Source organism: Corythoichthys intestinalis, chromosome 12, assembly GCF_030265065.1.
Source record: "Corythoichthys intestinalis isolate RoL2023-P3 chromosome 12, ASM3026506v1, whole genome shotgun sequence".
Classification (NCBI taxonomy): Eukaryota; Metazoa; Chordata; class Actinopteri; order Syngnathiformes; family Syngnathidae; genus Corythoichthys; species Corythoichthys intestinalis.
In genome coordinates, this window is record NC_080406.1 from 24471748 (window position 1) to 24495422 (window position 23675).

The 23675-nt window shown below is 39.6% G+C and overlaps 2 protein-coding genes across 3 annotated transcripts in view; both read left to right on the forward strand.

Moving 5' to 3' along the window:
• myo3b (myosin IIIB) overlaps nucleotides 1–23675 on the forward strand; it is a 266663-nt gene that overhangs the window by 219671 nt on the left and 23317 nt on the right. Inside the window, exon 38 of one of the 2 annotated variants that reach the window (XM_057851973.1) lies at nucleotides 3060–3188. The exons of the other annotated variant lie outside the window; for it this stretch is intronic. The gene's annotated coding sequence lies outside the window, so the exon portion shown is untranslated. Of the gene's footprint in view, nucleotides 1–3059; nucleotides 3189–23675 lie in introns of those variants that run through there. 2 annotated transcript variants of the gene reach the window in all.
• On the forward strand, nucleotides 14911–23355 carry sp5a (Sp5 transcription factor a). The gene is made up of 2 exons (XM_057851976.1): nucleotides 14911–15268; nucleotides 15849–23355. Exons 1-2 carry the CDS (start codon nucleotides 15218–15220, stop codon nucleotides 16917–16919), a joined length of 1122 nt encoding a protein of 373 aa, XP_057707959.1. The 5' UTR covers nucleotides 14911–15217; the 3' UTR covers nucleotides 16920–23355.

Genomic DNA, 23675 nt, shown 5'->3' on the forward strand with positions numbered 1-23675 from the left:
CTAAATGTGGTTCAAGTCTGGACTTTGACTTGGCCACTCCAGAACCTGTATTTTGTTCTTCTGAAACCATTCTGAAGTTGATTTACTTCTGTGTTCAGGATCACTGTCTTGTTGCAGCATCCATCCTCTTTTTAGATTCAACTGTCTGACAGACGCCATCAGGTTTTCCTGTAAAAGATCCTGATAAGCTTTTGAATTCATTCTTCCAGTAATGATTGCAAGTTGTCCAGGCCCTGAGGTAGCAAAACAGCCCCAAATCATAATGCTCCCCCCACCATGCTTCACGGTGGGGATGAGGTGTTGATGTTGGTGAGCTGTTCCATTTTTCCTCCACACATGGCGTTGTGTGTTACTCTCAAACAATTCAACTTTGGTTTCATCAGTCCACAAAATATTTTGCCCAAACTTCTGTGGAGTGTCTATGTGCCTTTTTGCGAACATTAAACGGGCAACAATGTTTTTTTTTAGACAACAGTGGCTTCCTCCGTGGAGTCCTCCCATGAGCACCATTCTTGGCCATTGGTTTACATCAAATTGATGTGTGCACAGAGATATTGGACTGTAGCAGTGATTTCTGTAAGTCTTTAGCAGACACTCTAGGGTTCTTTTTGACCTCTATGTGTTGGCGTCAACTCTTGGCGTCATCTTTGATGGACGGACACTCCTTAGGAGAGAAGCAACAGTGCCAAACTCTCTCCATTTGTAGACAACTTCTCTTACTGACGATTGATGAACATCCAGACTTTTAGAGACGGTTTTGTATCCTTTCCCAGCTTTATACAAATCAACAATCCTTGATCACAGGTCTTCAGACAGCTCTTTTGACCAAGCCATGATGCACACCAGACAATGCTTCTCATCAAGACATTTCTTGCCAGGGGTGTGTTTTATAGTGGGCAGGGTAGCTTAAAACCACTCACCAGTGATTGGGCACACACCTGACTTAAAATGTTTGGTAAAAGTTGGTTTCAATTGCTCTTTAAGTCCCCTTAGGCAGAGGGTTCACTTAATTAGTTTCCCCTCTTCTGTCATTGTTTGCATTCTATCCTCACTACAATATGAAAACCTATAAATATTTGGGTGGTTTTAGTTAAAGCAGACACCATATTTTCATCTGTGTGATTTTGACAAAGATCAGATCACATTTGATGGTGATTTTATGCAGAAATGTAAGAAATTCCAAAAAGTTCAGATACTTTTTCATACCATTGTATCTGTAGTATTTTTGCAACTATAGCGCCATTTTTCAGAGGATCGGAGTCTGGTGAAAAGAATCAGGTTTTTAATTTTTTTGTTTTTAAAATTAAGGGCTAAAATTAAGCAAAGTAATACAGAAATCAATGGAATTGCCAAGAGAATCAAACATATACGTGTCATACTCCACATCACTCCCTAGAAAAGCGGAGGAGGAAGTACTGTAAACAGCACAGTACTTTAACATGGGGGGAAAAAAGACTTTTTTTCATATCGGATCGGGACTTCTCAAAATCAGGTGACGCTGTTGCAAAAATATGTGATCGGGACATCCCTTGACTCAGGCACATGTGCATAATGAGAATTAATGACATCACGAAGAAGGCCAGGCAATCTGGGCTACCCGCATCTGATTGGTTAAAATGGTACCGGTACTGATAATATGTCAGGCAGCCACTTCCTGAAAATACTGTCTTTGGTTTATGTTTTCTCCTCTAACATACATGAGAAAATTCTGTGTTTTTTCAATTAATTAAAGATTCTCTCTACTGGGATGCACATGAAATTGGTATTGCCTTTCCCTTTAAGGCAGGGGTCCCCAACCTTTTTTGCACCACGGACCGGTGTTATTTGAGTCTTTTTTTTTTCACAGACCGGTGTTCTGACAAATTTTGCAACCCATCAAAAATTGCAACGATGCGGTTCTGCGCATGCGCGTAACGTTAAACATAGCCGCAAAATGCGCAAATGCAACGATTCGAAAGTAAACACTACAAACTTTCTTGAAAGAAAGGAATATTACCTTACGTTGGATCATGAAAGGACTTGCGGAAAAGTTCTCCTCAGATACATCCTGCCATGTAAGCTGCACACAACAACTTCACACCGCTCTCACCATTAATGACTTCGCCTTGTCGTTAAACATTAATTAAGAAGCCCGCTTCACAAGACACGATGTTGGAAATTGTAGCAAGGTTTTCAATGCTCTTGTAGCGATATCAGGATATTCCAGAATGACTTTAATCCAGAACCTCGGTAGAGTTGTTGTCTCAAATGTACGTTTAATAAGGTCGTCGTCATTTGCGATCTCTACAAGTTGATCTTCCTGTTGCACAGACATGCTCGAATCACTCTGTTTATTCACAAACGGGTCACGAATCCACTCCTTCGCAGTTCGTGGGTCTTCAAGGTTGTAGGCTCGTTAGGTGCCCTTTTCGCCGTAAAAGTATCTCCAAAGACGTCTGTTTTCCAGTCATCTTCGCTCGTGTGGGGGCTAATTATTTCCGAGAGCAAATGTGCGGCGCCCGCGGCCTAGCAATACGTTATTATCGAGGACAAGCGCACATAGATATATTATATACACAAACAGGATGTACTGCTAGCAGTCCAATCAATGGATTTCTATGACGACATTTTAATCTATCCCGTAGTATTATATCTAGAGTAGACAGGGTTATTGGTGTGTTAAGCAGGGGCACAGGGTTAATTCAGCCAGAATGCGGTCGTTATTAAATTATTATTTTTGTGCGGCCCGGTAGCAAATGCGCCACGGACCGGTACCGGTCCGCGGCCCGGCAGATGGGGACCTCTGCTTTAAGGTACTGCAATGCCCAGGGCATACGGGCAAAGAGCGCCACAGTCGCCAATGCACTTTCCATCCTGAAAAACTGTTCAATGTAAAAGGAGAACACTTGCAGGAAGCTGCTCGACGAAAGCCCCCAAAATCACACATGCAACACTGGAATACTCCCATATGTACAACAATCACGCTGTATAAAACTTTGAAAACTGTATTCCTTTCAATGATAACAAAATTTACTCAGTCACATTAAGCAAATTTTAATTTGTTGTTCTCTCTTCTGCAGATTGCCTTCCCCACCAGCAAAGTCGACCTGAAACCAAAAAACGTCAACACACTACATCCATTGTACATTTGTATTTATTTATGACAAATTGCTGTTTTATATGACACAAATAAATGTGGTTCTATTGAGATTTGGTTGTAAATGGGTGTATTTCTTCTCCAATTTTGGGGAAAAGCAAAATGACCTCCTTACAAGGTGCCACCTGCTGTTTCTTAGATGAGGTTTTTGCGATATCGCTTGTTTGGATTGCCACAATCAAAACTACACAACTAATCTGTCTTCAGGGCAACATGCCGTTTTGCCATTATTCGGGCCTTTTATGTCGAAGACGAAAGAAATGTTTGCTCGTTTCACTCAATTAGTTGCCGGGCCAAAGTCCAAATTATAAATTGAAGTACATCAGACAAGTTGAGTCTATTCTGACTTCTCCTATGTTTTGGCGCTTCAACTGCAGTTTAGATGGACTCCCTGTTTTGCTTTTTAGTATGCAGCAGGAAAACTTGGACTAAACTACTGATGTGACCCTGTCAAACATGAAGCGTGGCCACAAGACGTTAAAGCTTTTCCGCCAGTCCATTACCTCAGGGACACGACATTGTGTCGAGCGCACTCTTGGGGAAATTCTCCCCAAACTATATCAAAGGGCTGCCAGGCCAACTCCATCCCTCAGCTGGAGTCCCATTGAAATGCATGAAAATGTAAGAAGTTGAATTTAGTGCTGAGCCGAGCAGCTCAAAGGAAGTTATCCATTATTTGGTATCGTGCCGGTCTGCAACGTCACTGCACTTAGTAACATACGACCCAAATGTTGCTTTCGTTAGTAACAAACGATCCAAATGCAGCTTTGTGAAGCCCACACTTGATGTATTATGCAAGTTTACATTTTTATTAGTAATACGCCGCCCAAAAAAAGTCCTGCAGAATGAAATAAATGAATGTGAATAGTGACGAAGCAGATGTTTACAGAGCTAAACCTACCAATTCTGTCCGAAAATAATGTCCCTGGTGCCAAATTCACTTGTAAAGATGTGGAAGAACATACAAATGTTCAGTTAAAGAGATGGCTTGTGTGTCGACGGCTAGAAAATACGGACAAAAACGAGCCGACCTTTTTTATCGACACCTTTTTCTTTCGCCACTGACAATGACATTCTCCTGTTTCAACAATCTATTCTTTACCACTATAAGCCCCATCTTTTTTATATATTATATCCTCTGGTTGTCTTACGTCTCTGACCGTTCATTTGGGGGACATTGCCGTTTTTGTGTAGCGATCGCAAATGCTACTCGTTGACAGCCAACGAACACTTCATTTTTTCATTAATAACAAATTTTAATGCTATTAATTTATTTACACTTCCCCTTTACTGAAGTTGTTTCTTTACAACAGAAAAGGTAACAACGGTGGCAGTCAGATACCACTTTAATTTTTTTTTCAGGTCATTCATTGTCAGACAGGAGCAGCACGGCAAAACGCTACGGTAAAAAAATAAGTCAAACTATCAAAATGGCTTACCTCTTGGCCAATGTTACCTCTAAGCTGCGTGCGTGCGCAATCGCGCACTGTTGGCACCTACTCTGCGCACAAGAAATTCAATGCTGCGCACAACAACAAAAAATCTACAGAAACGTATGTTGTAACTCGGTGAGTGACAGGTGTCCAGCAAATGATACGATAAGGTTCACTTCCGCTACGCAGCCAATCATAGCATTGACATTGCTTGTGTATTGCCCAGCCTACACGCGCGGTGTAGGTTAGCAAGCTGACAACAGTGCGTGAGTGCGGCGGAGTTGAGAGACGTAAAGGCCAACCCCTTATCATGGCGAAACGAACGGTCAGCGACATATTCACTCACCAAGCCAAAGTAAAAAAGAAATGCGGTTCATATAAGAAGGAGTGGCTGTCGGAGCGTGTGCAAATAGACGAACAAGCGGTGAAACTGAAGCCAAAGTACCAAGTGAGTTTTCAGAGGGAAAAATGTGGATTGAATGGAAGTTGGACTACCTCAAGCGTCATATTCAGCAGAAAAGTCATTTGAAAGCTGTTGAAAATTACAAAGACTCAAGATGCGACAGGGTATTGGTACATTATTGCGGGAGAATGCAAAAGACCGACAGAAGAGAAACGAGCTGTCCCACAAAACAAAATCTGACCCAGAGCAAGTTGAAGTTCTCATTGACAATATTTTACTTGCCATCGAAATGAATGCGTCAATGGTGTCAGTTCAGCAAATGCGCAATCACATGGCAAAGTATGGGATTATACCACAAAGCTGGCGAAGTAAAAACTATGCCTTTGCATTTGTAAACTCAATCAATGATATAGTGGAGAACGAGACTATGTGCAGTGTTAAAGATGCACCCTGGCATACACTGATAGTAGATGAGAGCACTGACATATCAGTACACCAAATGCAAGTCCTATATATTAAGACGTGAAAAATAAGGTACAATTTAAGTCAGATTGGTGTGTATTCCACTGACATTTATTAAGATATTTTAATTATGGATATTAATCATTAAATGCTCTTACTACTAGATAATTTACGGGCAGTAGAAATGCTAATAGGCGTGATACTGGTGTGTGGCCACTATGTACTGTATTTTTCGGACTATAAATCACAATTTTTTTCTTAGTTTGGCAGAGGGTGCGTCTTATTTTCTGGAGCGACTTATATGTGAACTTATTCACACATTATTGTATCATTTACACACACATTATTACATCATTGTTGCTAGTTAGCATGTTCTTTATGCTATAGTTATCTGAATAACTCTAAATAGCTATGTTACATTGACATACCAGGCATGTTCTCAGTTCATTGTTTATGAGTCATGTAATGTTATCATACCATACACTTATTCAGCCTGTTGTTCTCTATTGTATTTTTATTCTGAATTGCCTTTCAAAATGACATGTCTGTTCTTGGTGGTGGATTATACCAAATAAATTTCACCCAAAAATGCAACTTATACGCCGGTGCGACATATATGTTTTTACCTTTTCATTGCGCATTTTTTGGCTGTTGCGACTTATAGTCCAAAAATTACGGTACACATCTGATGTTGCTCACCATGGGCCGCAATGTGCTCAGGGAGATTGTGTGTTTGCTCAGACACATGAAAATTTAGAGGGAACATTGCTCTTGGCCCAAACAAAATGTTTACTGCATATGAAATGTGAACGGCTTCACTTTGCTGGCTTTAAACTGGTCTTTTAGACGTCCTCACCATAGTAGGATAGTAGCTCCATTCTTCACATTTTTACCTCCGAGTTTTTGGTTCCGGGAGAGTATGAAGAAAACATCCTTTATATGTCGTTATGTCTAGAGTCGTTTCTACAAGTTCCATCGTAGCAGGGAATAATCGGCATATCATTTTTTGAAAGATTACCGCAGAAAGAAGGCCAAAATATAATGGTTTGCATACGAGGGTATATGTATGTCCTACTTCCGCTTTACGATGCGACATCACGGTCTAAAAATAGCCTGCGTGCGGTATGCTATTGCAGTGCTGGCCAAAAGTATTAGCACGCCTGCAATTCTGTCAGGTAATGCACAATTTCTCCCAGAAAATGATTGCAATTACAAATGCTTTGGTAGCAATATCTTCATTTATTTTGCTTGCAATGAAAAACCACAAAAGAACATAGAAAAAAATAAATAAATCACAGTTTTACACAAATCTCCAAAAATGGGCCGCACAAAAGTATTTGCACCCTTTGAAAAATCCTGTGAAGCTTCTCTAATTTGTGTAATTAACAGCACCAATTACTTACCTGTGGCACATAACAGGCAGTGACAATACCTTAATCACACTTGCAGCCAGTTAAAATGGATTAAGGTTGACTCAACCTCTGTACTGTGTCCTTGTGTGTACCACATTGAGCATGGAGAAAAGAAAGAAGACCAAAGAAGTGTCTGAGGACTTGAAAAGCAAAATTGTGTGGAAGCATGGGCAATCTCAAGTCTTTAAGTCCATCTCCAAAGACCTGAATGTTCCTGTGTCTACCGTGCGCAGTGTCATCAATAAGTGTAAAGCCCATGGCACTGTGGCTAAACTTACTAGATGTGGACAGAAAAGAAAAATTGATGAGAAATTTCAACAAACGATTGTGCGGATGGTGTAAAAAAAAAAAAAAAAAAACTTGACTAACATCCAAACAAGTTCAAGCTGTCCTGCAGTCCGAGGGTACAACAGTGTCAACCCGTACTATCTGTTGGTGTCTGAATGAAAAGGGACTCTACGGTAGGATACCCAGGAAGACCCCACTTCTGACCTAGAGACATAAAAAAGCCAGGTTGGAGTTTGCCAAAACTTACTTGAGAATGTCAAAAATATTTTGGAAGAATGTTCTCTTGTCAGATGAGACAAAAATAGTTTTTGGGGAAAAGGCATCAACATAGAGTTTACAGAGAAAAAAAGAGGCCTTCAAAGAAAAGAACACGGTCCTCACAGTCAAGCATGGCGGAGGTTCCCTGATGTTTTGGGGTTGCTTAACTGCCTCTGGCACTGGACTGTTTGACCATGTGCATGGCATTATAAAGTCTGACAACTACCAACAAATTTTGCAGCATAATGTAGGGCCCAGTGTGAGAAAGCTGGGTGTGCCTCAGAGGTCATGGGTCTTCCAGCAGGACAATGACCCAAAACACACTTCAAAAAGCACTAGAAAAAGTGTTTGAGAGAAAGCACTGGAGAATTCTAAAGTGGCCAGCAGTGAGTCCAGATCTCAATCCCATAGAACACCTATGGAGAGATCTGAAAATGGCAGTTTGGAGAAGGCACCCTTCAAATCTCAGAGACTTGGCGCAGTTGGCCAAAGAAGAATGGTCTAAAATTCCAGCAGAGCATTGTAAGAATCTCATTGATAGATACCGGACGCGGTTGTTCGCAGTTATTTTGTCTAAAGGTTGTGATGCCAAGTATTAGGCTGAGGGTGCCAATACTTTTGTCCGGCCCATTTTGGGAGTTTTGTGTAAAATGATAATGATTTAAAACAAAAATTCATTCTCTTTTGTGTTTTTTTCATTGCAAGCAAAATAAATGAAGATATTACTACCAAAGCATTTGTAATTGCAATCATTTTCTGGGAGAAATTGAGCATTATCTGACAGAATTGCAAGGGTGCCAATACTTTTGGCCAGCACTGTATTTCAGTTTGGTGTTACATTGTTCTGGCCGCATAGTGTTTTGGAACAATGATCTGTGTTTTGAATTTATTTGACTATGTCGGATCTGTTCGTAGATATGTGTCATTTTTACTGGCGTGCTATGACGGTGCCATTGACTCACGCTAGCTTAGCCACTCCAGCGCCCTAAAATTAACAAATAACTTGCAAACTGCATGGAATTTGTTGAAATCAACTCCAATAACTAATTGAACCCCTGCTAACTCGAAGATTAAGCCTAATGTCAAAAATTCTTAACATCCGCTTTAAGTAACGTTATAAGGATAATAAGTATATTGTGTGTCATTTTTCTTGAAGTCTCCAGGTTACAGAAAAGTCAGAAGTCGTACCCATATTGAACATTCATAAAATAGACCCTTGTCACATAGCCTATGCTTCACGTAAACAAGCTTAATCTCCACTAGTTTTCATATCACTCGGCCATACGCGACGACGAAGTGGTTCTTGTAGTTGCAGCTTACATAGCTTCAGCCCAGCAGGACCCTCCACCCCCTTCTCTTCCTCATGACTGTGTGTGGAAAGCCGTGGGAGAGGACTAAGAACATTAATCCCATCAAAGGAACACATCTAATTCAAAAATCTGCCTCTCCAAACTAGTTGAGAGTACAGTGATTTTCGGGGGGAGGTCTGGGGGAAGCGTGATAACAATCACAAAGCTGATATTGAGAATGACACAAGTTAGTGCCTGCTGCAGGAGAAAAACACTTATGACGATATCAAAAAAAGGACAACACTACCCCAAAATAGCTGAATTTCTCTCATGCCTCATCTTTCACGTCGTCGTTTGATACATATAAATATGAAGGTTCGTTTGAAGAATTTGAATGTAGAACACTAATTTGAAGATTTCCCATGCCTTTAATGGAGTTTGCCGAACAAGTCGAAGAATATCTTTTCGAAATGATTATATGATAGGCATGTTAACTTTGTTCATTGTACAGGCAATTTTACACGTTTGTTGTTCGTACTGGGAGCTTACTTCCGCAATCAAACATGACTTTTTGATGAAGGCTTCAACAATCCGCAGTGTTGTTAATCTTACTTTTAAAAAGTAATTTGTTACAGTTACAAATTACTTCTCCCAAAAAGTAATTGAATTAGTAAGTCAGTAAGTCAGTAACCTCATAGTAATTAGTTACTCAGTAAAAATTACTTTTCATGTTCTACACGTTAGTACATTATACATTTTACATCTTTCACATAAAAGATTGTTTATATTAACTGGTTGAATTCAACTGATTTTTTTCATTCCCCAAAAAAAAAAAAAAAAACGTAGGTCACACTTTTGACACTTTTTTTTTTAATTTCAATGATACCGGGGTACGTACCGAACCGTGACTTGTGTGTATCGTCACACCCCTAATACACTGTAGATAGATAGATATGTTTTTCAATATGCAGGTGAGGCTCTGGATCTCCTGCCTTTGCTCTAGTTGTTTTGGTTAAAAAACGTCACACAAGGTTCATGGATACGTCATTCATGAAAAGTTTAGTGCAAATGACTCTTTTCGGTAATTAATAAAAATATTATATTATATTATATTATATTATATTATATTATATTATATTATATTATATTATATTATATTATATTATATTATATTATAATTAGGGCTGTCAAAATTATCGCGTTAACGGGCGGTAATTTGTTAACTTAATCACGTTAAAATATTTAACGCATTTAACGCACATGCCCCGCTCAAACAGATTAAAATGACAGCACAGTGTCATGTCCACTTGTTACTTGTGTTTTTTGGTGTTTTGTCGCCCTCTGTTCTGCGCTTGGGTGCGACTGATTTTATGGGTTTCAGCACCACATGAGCATTGTGTAATTATTGACATCAACAATGGCAAGCTACTAGTTTATTTTTTGATTGAAAATTTTACAAATTTCATCAAAACGAAAACATTAAGAAGGGTTTTAATATAAAATTTCTATAACGTGTACTAACATTTATCGTTTAAGAACTACAAGTCTTTCTATCTATGGATCGCTTTAACAGAATGTTAATAATGTTAATGCCATCTTGTTGATTTATTGTTATAATAAACAAATACAGTACTTATGTACCATATGTTGAATGTATACTGTATATCCGTCTTGTGTCTTATTGTTCCATTCCAACAATAATTTACAGAAAAATATGGCATATTTTATAGATGGTTTGAATTGCGATTAATTACGGCTTAAAAATTAATTAATCATAATTAACTCGATTAAAATTTTTAATCGTTTGACAGCCCTAATTATATTATATTATATTATATTATATTATATTATATTATATTATATTATATTATATTATATTATATTATAGTGTCTACAAGTACAATGACAACTTGGTGATGATAATGAACACTCAGCAGGAAAACAGTACTTTCAATAAAAAAATTCTGGACGCCACAAACTGTATGTAAAAAAAAAAAAACGTTGCCCGAGATTTTAAGATGAGGCTTGCCACGCTAAATGCTAATGCTAACGCGAACGCTATGCTAACGCTCCGAGCCAACTAGCCAAAAATCATCGCGTTTGCAACTACGTCACCACCCCATCACTCTTCCCCCCTCCAGCTCTGCACTTTCCACGGCAGGCAGATGTGTGACAAAATCAGACAACCTGCGCGTCATTCAACCAAATTGTAGTAACACACTGACGCGCCCCTTCAGATCCTCAATAACAGTGTTGCAAAGATGGGAAAAGTAATTAGATTAATCACTTCTGGAAAAAAAAACACCAATATTAACAACACTGCCAATCTATATGAGATCCTTCCCTCATGTGTCCTGTCAGGGATTTGTTTGTAGTCTGTCAGTTAAAATTGTCACTTGAAAAGAACTCAAAATGCGTGATAGAAATGAACTAAATCTTGGCTTCCGTTGTTAAATGTGATACTTTTATTTCATTGTGTGAATGGCAACAGGTGTATACATAAGATACGTAATTGTAGCTTCCGCCATCTAGGGGGAGAAAATGTCACGATACCGCCAGTCACTATACGTCACTGTATAGACCGAATTATGGTGATTCCCCGTTTTTCGCGGGTAATGGGGAACCCGCCGCGATAACTGAAAAACCACGAAGTAGCCCCACCTCCGAACAGTTTTTTTTTTTTTTTTTAAATGTGTGTGTGTTCAATTTATTTATTGAGATTTAACATTTGAAGGAGAAGCGATACGAAATGTTTTTCAGTTTTCCCAAAGTATAATTTAGAAAAAAAAATATGGAGAGTGATCCTTTGTTTTGTGCCGTTAATGTGGGCCAGAACCTGCCGCGATAAATGAAAAACCGTGAAGTAGCGCCCCACCAAAAAAAAAAAAAAAAAATTAGTTTTTTGTGTGTGTTTCAGTGTATTTATACAGATTTAACAATTGAAAGAGATACATATAATACATGTTTTCTCACAATTTTGGCTTTTTTTCAGTCTGGCAACATCAAACATCAATGTCTGTCAATCATTGTTAACTTTAATAAGCAACTCCAGTGCACTCACCGTGACCAACAAGTTTGGGGTCGCTTAGATTTAGACCCCAAACTTTTGAACAGTAGTGTATATTTTAAGGAAATGGTTTTTAAGCACTTCATATATGATAATTATGGTAAGTTTTAAACATGTTACTGTCGCAGTGAATTATTTGTAAACAAAAATAAAGTAGAAAAATGCTTGTCTTTATTAACTCATTCACTCCTAGCCATTTTCACCGGAGCAAGGCCCTTCGCTTCCGGCCGTTTTACTGGATTTTGACTGATTTTGCAAGGCCCACTGAAAATTCTGCTCTATTGCTGTATAAACACGGAACCCACCAAAAGAAAGATTAGACTATCGTCTTTCAGCAGAAAAAAAAGTTAGTTCATATCTTTTTCCATTCTTTAGAAATCAGCATTAGAAAATAGCTTAGTTTGAGCAATTTTTCAATTTCTGATTAAAAACGGAGAAATTGAGTTTTTTGTGAAAGCATACTTTCAAACATAACTTTGACTTATACACAGCTATTTTTTGCTTTAGTTACATCCCAAACATCTGAATAATGTTTTCCTTTTACAAAATAAGATAAACAACAAGACAAATAGAGCTTTTGATCGCAAAGTGAAACTTTATCTACACATAACTAACTGAAAGACGACACTGTTCTGGCCGCGACAGCCGGTTAAACTTTTCCCTCGTCGCCATCTCTCTCATAAAGATGATTTTTTTTTAGTGTCTGCGGCAGAGGTTGCGCTAGACTTTTTCGTTGTCTGTCATTTTGACTGACAGGGTCATAAAAATCCGGTCATAATCTATTTTTACCCGTCACTTAAATTTTTAAAATGATGATAATGACATTGTGGTGACCCTTTGTTTGGCATAATTCACCTTCCGTACTTGTGTGTCCATTTGGCCGAGCGCGTTAGCGGCTGCGACATAATCACGTGACAGAGACACTTAAGAGCCGCGCGCGTTCCGGCTTGAACAGAGAGTTCACAGAGAGCAGCAGAGCTAAAGCAGCTGGACACAGCAATTCGAGCTAACAAGACTCTTAACATTGCATACCGCTTCAACATATTCAATAGTATTTAGTTTTCATTCATTTTAAATTAATATTCTGTCCGAACAAGCTTAACAGAGAATCCACACCGTGCCATCACACATCAAGCAGATGAATATGTAACTTTTTCTCCGCAGTGACAAAAACAGCTGACTGTGGCCCCAGTAGCTAGGTAGCCTACCATGTGTAGCATATGGAACAATGAAATTAACAATTCACCTGCTGTGGCCTGAACGTAGTTTCACACCTTCATCCTGGTGCGCATGGACTTGAATTGCGTGCCCGCTTGTGCAGTCCCTGTTTTTTCACCTCTTTTCTTTTTGAAGAAACTTCGGACACTCAGTTGCCTTGACATTTTTCAGAGTAAGGCGAACGACGTTATGCATCAAGAGAGACAATAGCTAATTAATATGCTCACTCGCCACCCTGTGGTCTGGGGTGTGAATTGCAACCTGTCAAAATGACGGATGGACTTCAGTTTCTTCCGTCACCGTTTTTAAAAATCGGTCAATGACGGAAAATATTCGGTTAACGCGACCCCTGCTCTGCGGCCTCTGCTCGCGAGCAGCACGGACTCAAAGGCATTGTCCGCTGCACTATTGGTCCCAGGCATTCTGCTCGGTCGTCCGCCGCCCGGCATCCTTTCAAGTGAGTCAGTCCACTCAAATCCGTTCAAACTGCTCGCTTACACAGTGAGTTGCCACAGCACTGTTCCACAAGTTAAACGATAATAGACGCATGCGGCGCTTTGAAGTTTCGGCTTAGCATCTGTGGCAAGATCAAATTTTGGGGATTAAAAAAAAAATCCACGATGGACTGAGGGTGAGGGATCACTGGGTGTATATTTTATGAAAATGGTTTTTAAGCACCTCAATTATAATAAGTTTTAAACATGTTACTGTCCCACCGAATTATTTGTAAACAAGAATAAAGTTGAAAAATGCTTGTCTTTATTAACTCATTTGCTCCAAAAACATAAATACGTTCTATTTTTAATTGTTTCAGTGTCCCAAAAACGTATTTATACGTCTTTTGGGTTTTTTTTTTTTGTTTTACAAGAGGCATCTCTAGGTTGGGTTGCACCAAAACTGCAATGCACAATGCTCAAAACTCATTTTAAAGCAATAAAACTGGCCAAACTAATCTATTTTCTAATGCTGATTTCTAAAGAATGGAAAAAGATTTGACCTTTTTTTTTCTGCTGAAAGAAGAGAGTCTAATCTTTCTTTCGGTGGGTTCCATGTTTATATGGCAACAGAACAGAATTTTCTGTGGGCCTTGCAAAATCAGTCAAAATCCAGTAAAACGGCCGGGAGCGAAGGGCTTTGCTCCGGTGAAAATGGCTGGGAGTGAATGAGTTAAATGCTTCATTGAGTCAGTCCACTCAAATCCGCTCAAACTGCTCACTAACACACAATGAGTTTCCACAGCAACTGTTTAATAAGTTAAACGATGATTGACGCATGCGGCGCTTTGAAGCTTCGACTTAGCATCTGTGGCAAGATCAAACATTAAACGTCTGTCAATCATCGTTAACTTTAATAAGCAACTCCAGTGCACTGCCTGACCAACAAAGAGTAGCAGGAGGGAGAGTGAGACTACGTGATCACCTCGGGATGGCTCATCTGTATTTATTCATTTTTTAATTAAAAAAAAAATCCGCGACGGACTGAGGGCACGAAGTTTGATGCGCGGAGTAGTGAGGGAAAACTGTATTCCGTACACAACTTTAAAGGTGATAAAAACATGCGATTGAAGTGCAAAAGAGCAAAGCGGAAAGAAAGACGCCGATGCCGACGAGATGAGAAAGCAGCCTCGTTGTGAAAGATCTCCGGGGATAACAATGTCACATTGTGACTCTGAGTTCTACTACAAATCCTTAATTACAAAAAGCGGATCAGATGACTCGGGCAACCAATGGCGGGCTCTCGGGGCGGCATGTGGGGGGGCTTTGATATGGGGAAAATCCAATTATTTGTCTATATACATTTCCCACATAGTGATTACTTCATTAATTGTCCCGCCTTTATCTCCTCCTACCCCCGCCCCCCCCCCCCCCCCTCCGTGCCCCCTCCCTAATAATCAGCTCCTTTATCCCACACCACAAACACAGCATAGCAGCTTTGTGGATTCAAAGGATTTGCTTGCTTCTCTCACAGAGCCGCCATTCTTTGATGATTGGACAGCGGCAAACTTCAAAGTCTCCCATCTTATTTGTGAGTGGCTGGCAGCCCACCAAAAGTGCTTATCACGTTCTCTCAAGTGATCCGACGCCGCCGCGTCAGATAGTGCGAGCAGATCCGCGAGAGAGGAAGGGCGTCGCGTCGGAGGCTCGAATCAAAACCACTTCTTTTTGGGGGGCCTCTTTACGGTTTGTGAATTTGAAGGCACTTTTTTTGCGCGTGCTGTATTGCGCGTTTCTTGCCCAGGCGGAGGAGGACCATGGCAGCTGTGGCTGTGCTGCGGAACGAGACACTTCAGGCTTTTCTGCAGGTTCGTCCGTCCCAACTTTGGGCTCACTTTTTCCTCGCCATAAAGCATTGAGTTTGGGATACAATTTATAATTAAGTCCAACTATTCGGACAGACTTGAGAGTAAGTCAGGATCCAAGTCCGAAAAAGTTTTGAAATTTGCGCTTCATACACCTGCGATCTTGGTTTTTATACAGAAGAGAATTGAGTAATTTAAATTCGGATGTAATGATTTAAAATTCTTTTGAAATGGCGTAGAATTGTTAAATCCGTTTGTCAGCTGTTTATAGCACTTCACACTTGATTCCACTAATTAGACCGAAAAACTTATGAAAACCCGTTTTTAGAGGCATTGGTTTTATTGTAGTGGCTCAAAACTAGAGATCACCAAGTTTCTATTAGTTTATTGACCTATCCAGACCGAAAAACTATAATAGTTTGAGTTATAGTTTAATAAAGTAATTCAGAACTAAGTTCTTATAAATGCTCGAAGACTTCAGTCAGTATCAGACAAACTAAACAATGCAAACGTCGTGAGAGCATAGTGGTGTTCCTAATAAAGTGGTCGCGTTAAGTACCAAAAGTCTCTCGTTGGCTTCCAGGACCGCACTCCCAACTCTTCCCCGGAGAACTGCAAGCACTCCCCGCTGGCTCTCCTGGCCGCCACCTGTAACCGCATCGGGCATCATCATCACCACCACCACCATCCCCCGCCGGGGTCCAGCCCGCCCGACTTCCTCCCGGTCCCTTACGACCCCACCACCCTGGGCTCTCCTTCGCGTCTGTTCCACCCGTGGACTAACGAGGCCAGCCCGCCGAGCAACTCCTCTTTCGGACTATCCTCCAAACCCCAGCCATTGAGTTCCTTCGGCTCCCCGCACGAGTTGCCCCTCACCCCGCCCGCCGACCCCGGCTACCCGTATGACTTCTCCCCGGTGAAGATGCTGCCGTGCTCCATGCAGTCCGCCTGCCCGCCCACTTACGTGCCGGCCGTCAGCTACGCGACGCCCGCCCCCATCCCTCCTGCCATGCCCACCTTCGTCACGGGCCACGCGGGCCAGAGACAGCTGTCCCCCAACCCGGCCGAGGACATCCCGTGGTGGAGCCTCCAGCAAGCGGGCAACCACGTGGGCCACCCGCACCGCTTCCAGCTGCAGCGGGGTCTGGTTCTCCACGGCCACTCGGCAGACTTCGCCCAATATCAGACGCAAATTGCGGCTCTTTTGCACACCAAGTCGCCGCTGACCACCGCGCGCCGTTGCCGGAGGTGCCGTTGCCCCAACTGCCAGTCGGCGTCCGCGTCCGGCGGCGGGGGCGACGAGCCGGGCAAGAAGAAGCAGCACGTGTGCCACATTCCGGGCTGCGGCAAAGTTTACGGTAAGACGTCGCACTTGAAGGCCCACCTCAGGTGGCACTCGGGCGAGAGGCCCTTCGTGTGCAACTGGCTCTTCTGCGGGAAAAGTTTCACCCGCTCGGACGAGCTGCAGAGACACCTGAGGACTCACACCGGGGAGAAGCGCTTCGTTTGTCCGGACTGCTGCAAGAGGTTCATGCGGAGCGACCACCTGGCCAAGCACGTCAAGACCCACCAGAACAAGAGGGGAAAGTGCGCGGACAAGGCTGCCGTGGTGGAGCATGTCAAGAGAGAGGACTCGAGGAATCATTTTCTGTGACCACATGTTTAAAAAAAAAAAAAAAAAAAAAAAAAAAAAAAAAAAATCATCAGTGCAATACTTTTGGGGGCAAAGGTGAGCTCATTTCGTGAATATGGCAACATTTCTGGTTGTTTTGAAAAGTGCGCATGGGACCACCCAGGGTTGACATTAACTTTGATCAACTATTGCTTATGATCTCCATGGAAGATTTGTCTCCCCCTGTAAATATTATATTTAATAGCTTTTGTTGAATGAAAGTGTCAAGTTTTTGCTCCATCGGGAGGTGTTTTTAAGCATGCTCTTGAAGATTTGCTATTGTTGATATGACCAAAAGACAGTCTGAGAATAAAGATTATAACATTTTCCATATGTCATCATAATCCTTCACTTAACGTCGTCATCAATTGTGGGGAAAGTTGACTATTTAACTTAGCTGAACTTTCCCAAAGTATATGATTTGAAGCATTTTAGGGAGAAAAAAAACAAGTATTAATTTTTTCCCACTGTATGAAGTTTTGACTTATCACTGACTAGACACATGCAGTATAATGATTACTTGCACAATATAATTACAAATACAGAGAATATTGAAAATTATTTACTGTGCATCACAAATCATGATGGATGACAATTTTACCAAGAAGCCTTTCTAATAAAAAAGCAACTTAGGGATGACGACGCTCAATCGTAATACACATCTGACTGTTGTTAGATTGACTAAAGCAGTGAATATTGACATTGTGTTGTGCAACAAGTCTGAATATGATTGTGTTGTATACAGTGCAGAGTGACTGTGGAAAGAGTTTATTATTATTATTATTATTATTAATGAGTTCCCATATATCAGTCAATTTGGGTGAAAACTTAGAAATTGTTAATACACTTGCTACATGTATACAAGTACATTTATTATTATTATTATTGTTTTATATATATATACACATTTTTTTAAGTACAGAAAATTTTCCAACGACATGGAAGGTTATGCTAAGTAATAATAATAATACATTTTATTTCTAGAGCGCTTTTCAAACCACACAAAGACGCTTCACAAGGGACATGGAATCACAGTACGATAAAAAGGTATTAAAAGGATAAAAGATTAAAAGCAAAATAAAAAGAAATAAACATATATTAGAGTTAGGGGTTAGGTGGGTAAGAACGAGTGAACAGGTGTATTTTCAGTCTGGATTTGAAAAGTGATAAGGTAGATATGCTGCGAAGATCAGGGGGTAGGGAGCTCCAGAGCTGGGGAAGTAGTGAAAGTTTGTAAAAACTGTTTACTCAAAAACGATACTTTATGACATCAATATTCAAAATCAGTTGTATCCTTCAAAAGTACAAGTAAGCAAAAGTATTGTCAGTGTTATTCACTGCATGCCAGGATTCTCTCAGTTGCATTTTTGTGTGAGCTAGAGGAATATTTATTGGCAACTGTTTGAACTGTTGTTTTTGACATCTTGCCTCAGCAGCGCCACCTTCTGAAAGTGGCCACACTAGTTCAATAGAGCAGAAAGTAAAGAGTTATGAAAACAGGTTGTCTTGATTTTCATATATCAGGAAGAACGGAATGGTATCTGCTATCATAAACACTGCCCAAGTACAGTTCAGTTGTATTATACTGTATTCTACTATAGTATCAACCTATTTTTTATTTTCACATTAAAAAAAAAAAACATCCAGCTTTTTTTAAATTCAATGAACCCTTGATTACGTTACTGCGTTTTACCTTGTATACTTCCAGTGATGGTCATAGATAACCACTCCGTTTGTACTGAGTGGGCTGGCAGTGATCGGTAAAACCAATAAGTTAATGATGCTCAGTGTTAAAAAAAATGAAAATCACTTCTTAGCCACAAACACAAAAGGATCAAATGAAAAAGGGCAAGACGGTAAGTAGTTCAACTGAGGTCTCGCTGCACAATGCTAATGCATGTTTAGTTTCCATGAACTATTGTACTTCAAACTTAGCCACCCAAAGCGCTGCATCCCTCTAGTATGGAAGTAAATCTGGAGATTCAGTTTGAAAGTTTAGCTGATTTTTTTCACCCTCAAAAATCAGCCACACACAAAAAAAGGAGCAGCGAAAATTCTGATGCAAAATAATCAACTACAAATAATTCAGTTGCAAAAATTTCAATTTCGAAGTCCAGGTAATAAGGGAGAAGCAATCAATCCCTGCCTCAATTTATCGGACGCCCAGGCAATCAGGTTAGGTTATGCTTGATACACGTCATTGGTGTCATTCCGCAGAGTAGAAGAAGAACAGCACGAGACATTCGCTCGGCAATGTCTGCAGTGAGTATGACGTCTGAAAGTACATTTAAAATTGTTCGCAGCATGTTGTGATTGTTGTATGTGTGAAATATTAGCCGGGGATCGATTGCTTCTCTCTATATGGATGCAACTGAATTTTCGCTACTGAATTTTTTGTATCTGAGTTTTTGTGATAGAAGTTTTTTCAGGCCGAATTTTGATGCGAACAAATTCAGTGGAACACTTTCAGCGGGAGCGAAGTGTTAGAAATTCGAATTCCGGTGGCACAAATTTACTCCTATACCTGTACAACAGTTAGCCTTATATAATGCAATGAATTCTTATTTTCCAAATTTGTCTTCTTGTGTTGGAGAGAAGAATAGACACAGACAGCCAGTTCTGTGAAGATTTAACTTCAGGGTGCGAGTGACCAGTTGTGTGTACTCTGAGAGCACAGTTGCACTACAGTTGGCTCCACAGAGAAAACCACAGTGTCCTCTCATCTCTGCTGTGGAAGGAAAATGGCAGGAATAGCCCTGAAGTCAAGATATTCATGACTGACAGCCCTAGACTGGTTGCCTCGAGCAGAATCCTCCAAGAAAACTTCAAACCCTGACAAGCAGGCACAGCGATGTACTTGTTTGGTTTCTGCTGTGCAATAGAAGTGGCAATAGGAGTCACATACATTGAATTTAAAAAAGAAAAAAGTCTACACACCCTTGTTCAAATACCAGGCCTTGTGAAATAATACAAAATAAGACATTAGAATATAAAAGTCATCCAGAATGTGTTAGCAAACGTGTGCAGTTCCAAAGACAGAAATATCCTTCCATTCCAAAGACAGCTATATGTGTCAGTTCCAAAGAAGGCTATATTCGTCAATTCCAAAAACAGCTCTATCAGTCAATTCAAAAGATGAAAATATCCGTCAACTCCAATGACTGCTTTATCCATTAATTTCAAAGACAGCTATATCCTTAAATTCCAAAGACAGAAATATCCGCCAATTCAAATGATGGCTATATCCCTCAATTCCAAAGACGACTATATCAATATAGTATATATTCATCAGTTGCCATGATGTCTTGATTCACCAATTCCAAATTGTTCACGGCGGAAAACACTCAGGTGACTTGAAGTTGCGCTCTGAGACCCCCAATTTGGCCAAATTTCAAAATTATCCTACAGTATATGCATGTTTGATACATCATTGGAAAGCTTCAAATCTCAGTTTTCTGGGGAAAGAAAAAATTTGAACTGGAGGGCATTAAAAAAAAAAAAAAAAGTTTTAAACCCCTAAACCCTAACTCAAGGTGAGAGCAAGAGAGGGCATAATTAAAGACACCATTATTTAACGAGATATTATCGCATACTTACAGTGGGGAGAACAAGTATTTGATACGCTGCCAATGGGTATCAAATGCTTGCTCTCCCCACTGTACCTTGTTTCGATCCAAAAACGTGTAGCATGTCTCACCTAGTGTCAAGACACAGCTGTGAATGGCCACAGTCGGACGTTCTGGGGATTTTATGGGTGAAACATGGTAATATAACACGGGTCGCAATGCAGAAATCGTGGTCGAGATTTTCTTTTTCAAATATTTTTTTGGTTCAATTTTTCTTTGTTTGGATCGGTTATTTATCATCTAAAAATGCGACAGTAACAAAAAAATACAATTAAGCGATAATTATGAGGTAGATATCCGTGACCTATTTACAGACACAATTGTGGCGTAATTTGTTTAAAAGTTTAAAATATGTGAATGAACAATTTTATAAAATCGTTCAATTAATGATTCTAAGCTAAAAATTATAGACATTTCAAATAATAAATATAATTACCTTCTTTTTATGGCTGGGTTGAAACAAAAGCGGTTGCGCGGTGTCTGTAAACCGGGTTCTCCAGGGTAAAACGGACAAATTAAAAATAGGTCGGGGGCGTAATGCACAACAGTTCTTTTGGCTTAAAATACAGCAGTTTATTTTAAAGAGGGGTGCAAGAGCAGAAACTGCTTTTTCAGCTTTGTCTGTGTTTTCCGCCATACGCATACCTGTCAACCCAAGGCCGTTGGCAATCTTACAAATCGTGACGTACGCCCTTGCAAATTGGTGACTAATCTTACAACGTTGTATATAGCGTGCAATATGAAACCAAAAAAAACCCTCAATTTTTAAAATAATATGAATTAATTGGTAATATTTTAACATATAACCTGGTGCTATCAAAGAACAATCAATATCTTCAGCTACATCATGATTACTAAAATTTAACAGTGACTTTTGTTAAAATTGTATGTAGCACTTTTGGCAGAGTCTATCATGTGTTGATGGCTGCACTTCACTTCAGCTCACAATTCAGTTTGACTTGAAGGTAGTTCGTTAGTGTGTCCAATTATAAATTAAAAAGGTCAATTGATAAAATTAACCTACCGCTGCAATCTTTGAGTCAAGGAACATTTCTTTTGCTAATTCTGAGAAGTGATCAGCAATAGTTGTGGCCAAATTGTGTTCAGCAACAAATTGGCCAAATAAAATCTCGGCTTTCGTCACTTTTAATTCTGCAGACTTCATCTTTATGACCAGTGTTGTTAATCTTACTTTTAAAAAGTAATTAATTACAGTTACAAATTACTTCTCCCAAGAAGTAATTGAGTCAATAACTCAGTTACCTGAATGTAAGAGTAATTAGTTACTTGGCAAAGTAACTGGCGTTACCTTTCATGTTTTTTTTGTTTTTTTTTCATTTTCAAACAAAAAAAAAACAAAAAACATAGTAACCTTTGCTATGTTTGGAAGTAATTTATTGTTGTGAATCAACTGTTGAAGTTGTTAAAATTGCTCCCGTTTTTGCATTAGTTCCCTTCTGTCTACTTCGACATGTGAACTTTTTAAAACTGTTTCATCATTTAAAGACAGATTTGAGTCAAGATTTTGCCGATTGAGGAGTATTTTAGATAAAAAGTTACTTAGGTTCGCTAGGAAGGTTCACTACAACAGAGCCTTTCTGAGAAGTCTACTGCTTTAAGATGGCGGCTGTTTACTAACGCCGCCGAGTCCGTCATTTCGCATGTAGTTCTATATGCATGTGATATCTAGGCATAGATTGTAGGCTGTCGGCTACAGTCAGGAAATATTGGAGCCATCTAGCCTAGCATCGCATTTGCTACAGCGTCACAATAAACACTCTTCTCTCCATGTCTCTGACTTTTCTCATGTCATTCAACCAACATAGTACTGCTAAGTAACGCACATTGTCTCGTTGCCGAAACGGTGACAAAATCCAAACGGGGAAAAAAAAAACTAGGGCTGTCAAATTTATCGTTTTAACGTGTGGTAATAATTTTTTTTTCAATTAATCACGTTAAAATAGGCTTTGCTGCAAACAGACTAAAATGGCGCCGTTTTATGTATATTAAGAGCTAAGAGGCAGAGACAAGCAAGTGGAGTGGTCGCAGGCATTCATTGGGGCCGCGGTATTTATTGGCATAAGCTTTGGAATCTCTTCCACAACAATTATAACTATTGTGGCGAGCGATGTGAGGAAGAATGACAGGAGATGATCTTTTACTTAACACCATGTATTGAACACAACGCAGAGAAGCTATACCATTTGCTGCCACCACTGACAGTCATGGTTGCCCAACTTCCCATTGCGCATTTGAGCGGAACAGTTAAGTGTTCATTTACTGAAAGCACAACAAAAATAATATTCCTATCTCAAAAAAAAAAAAAAATGTTCACACAAAGAATAGCGCTCAATGCAAAGAGAACTGGCATTCCCAATCAAAACAGCTAAGCAAAATAATACTCAGACTTTGGTCAAACTCTATTCAAACATTTCGTTTAGCTCAACAAATATACAAGATGGCAATATTTAGTCACAATATACAAACTATCAGAGGTCTCGTACGTTGTGAAGTCAACACTCAAATGAACATAAGGTACAATGAACCCGGAAACTACGGCGTCAGTCAAGGAGCAAAACGCACTAGAAAATGTTGGCTAGATCTCTAATTAATCTAAAACTCTCCCTTACCACCTTGTGGTGTATTTCAATCACTACCTTCCACAATGGCGAGCTTTTAGTTTACAAATTTTATTCAAACGAAAACATACATAGGGGTTTTCATATAAAATTACTATAACTTGTACTCACATTTATCTTTTAAGAATTACAATTCTTTCTATCCGTGGATCCCTTTCAAAGAAAGAATGTTAATAATGTTAATGCCATCTTGTGGATTTATTGTTATAATAAACAAATACAGTACTTCTGTACAGTATGTTGAATGTATATATCCGTCTTGTCTTAATAATAATAAGATAAATAAGATAAAATAATTAATACAAAAATATGGCATATTTTAGAGATGTTTGAATTGCGATTAATTACGAATAATTCATTTTTAAGCTGTGATTAACTTGATTAAAAATATTAATCGTTTGACAGCTCTAAAAAAAACGTAATGCACGAAAAACGTACAGATTTTGAACGTACAGTGTACACATTTAAAAATC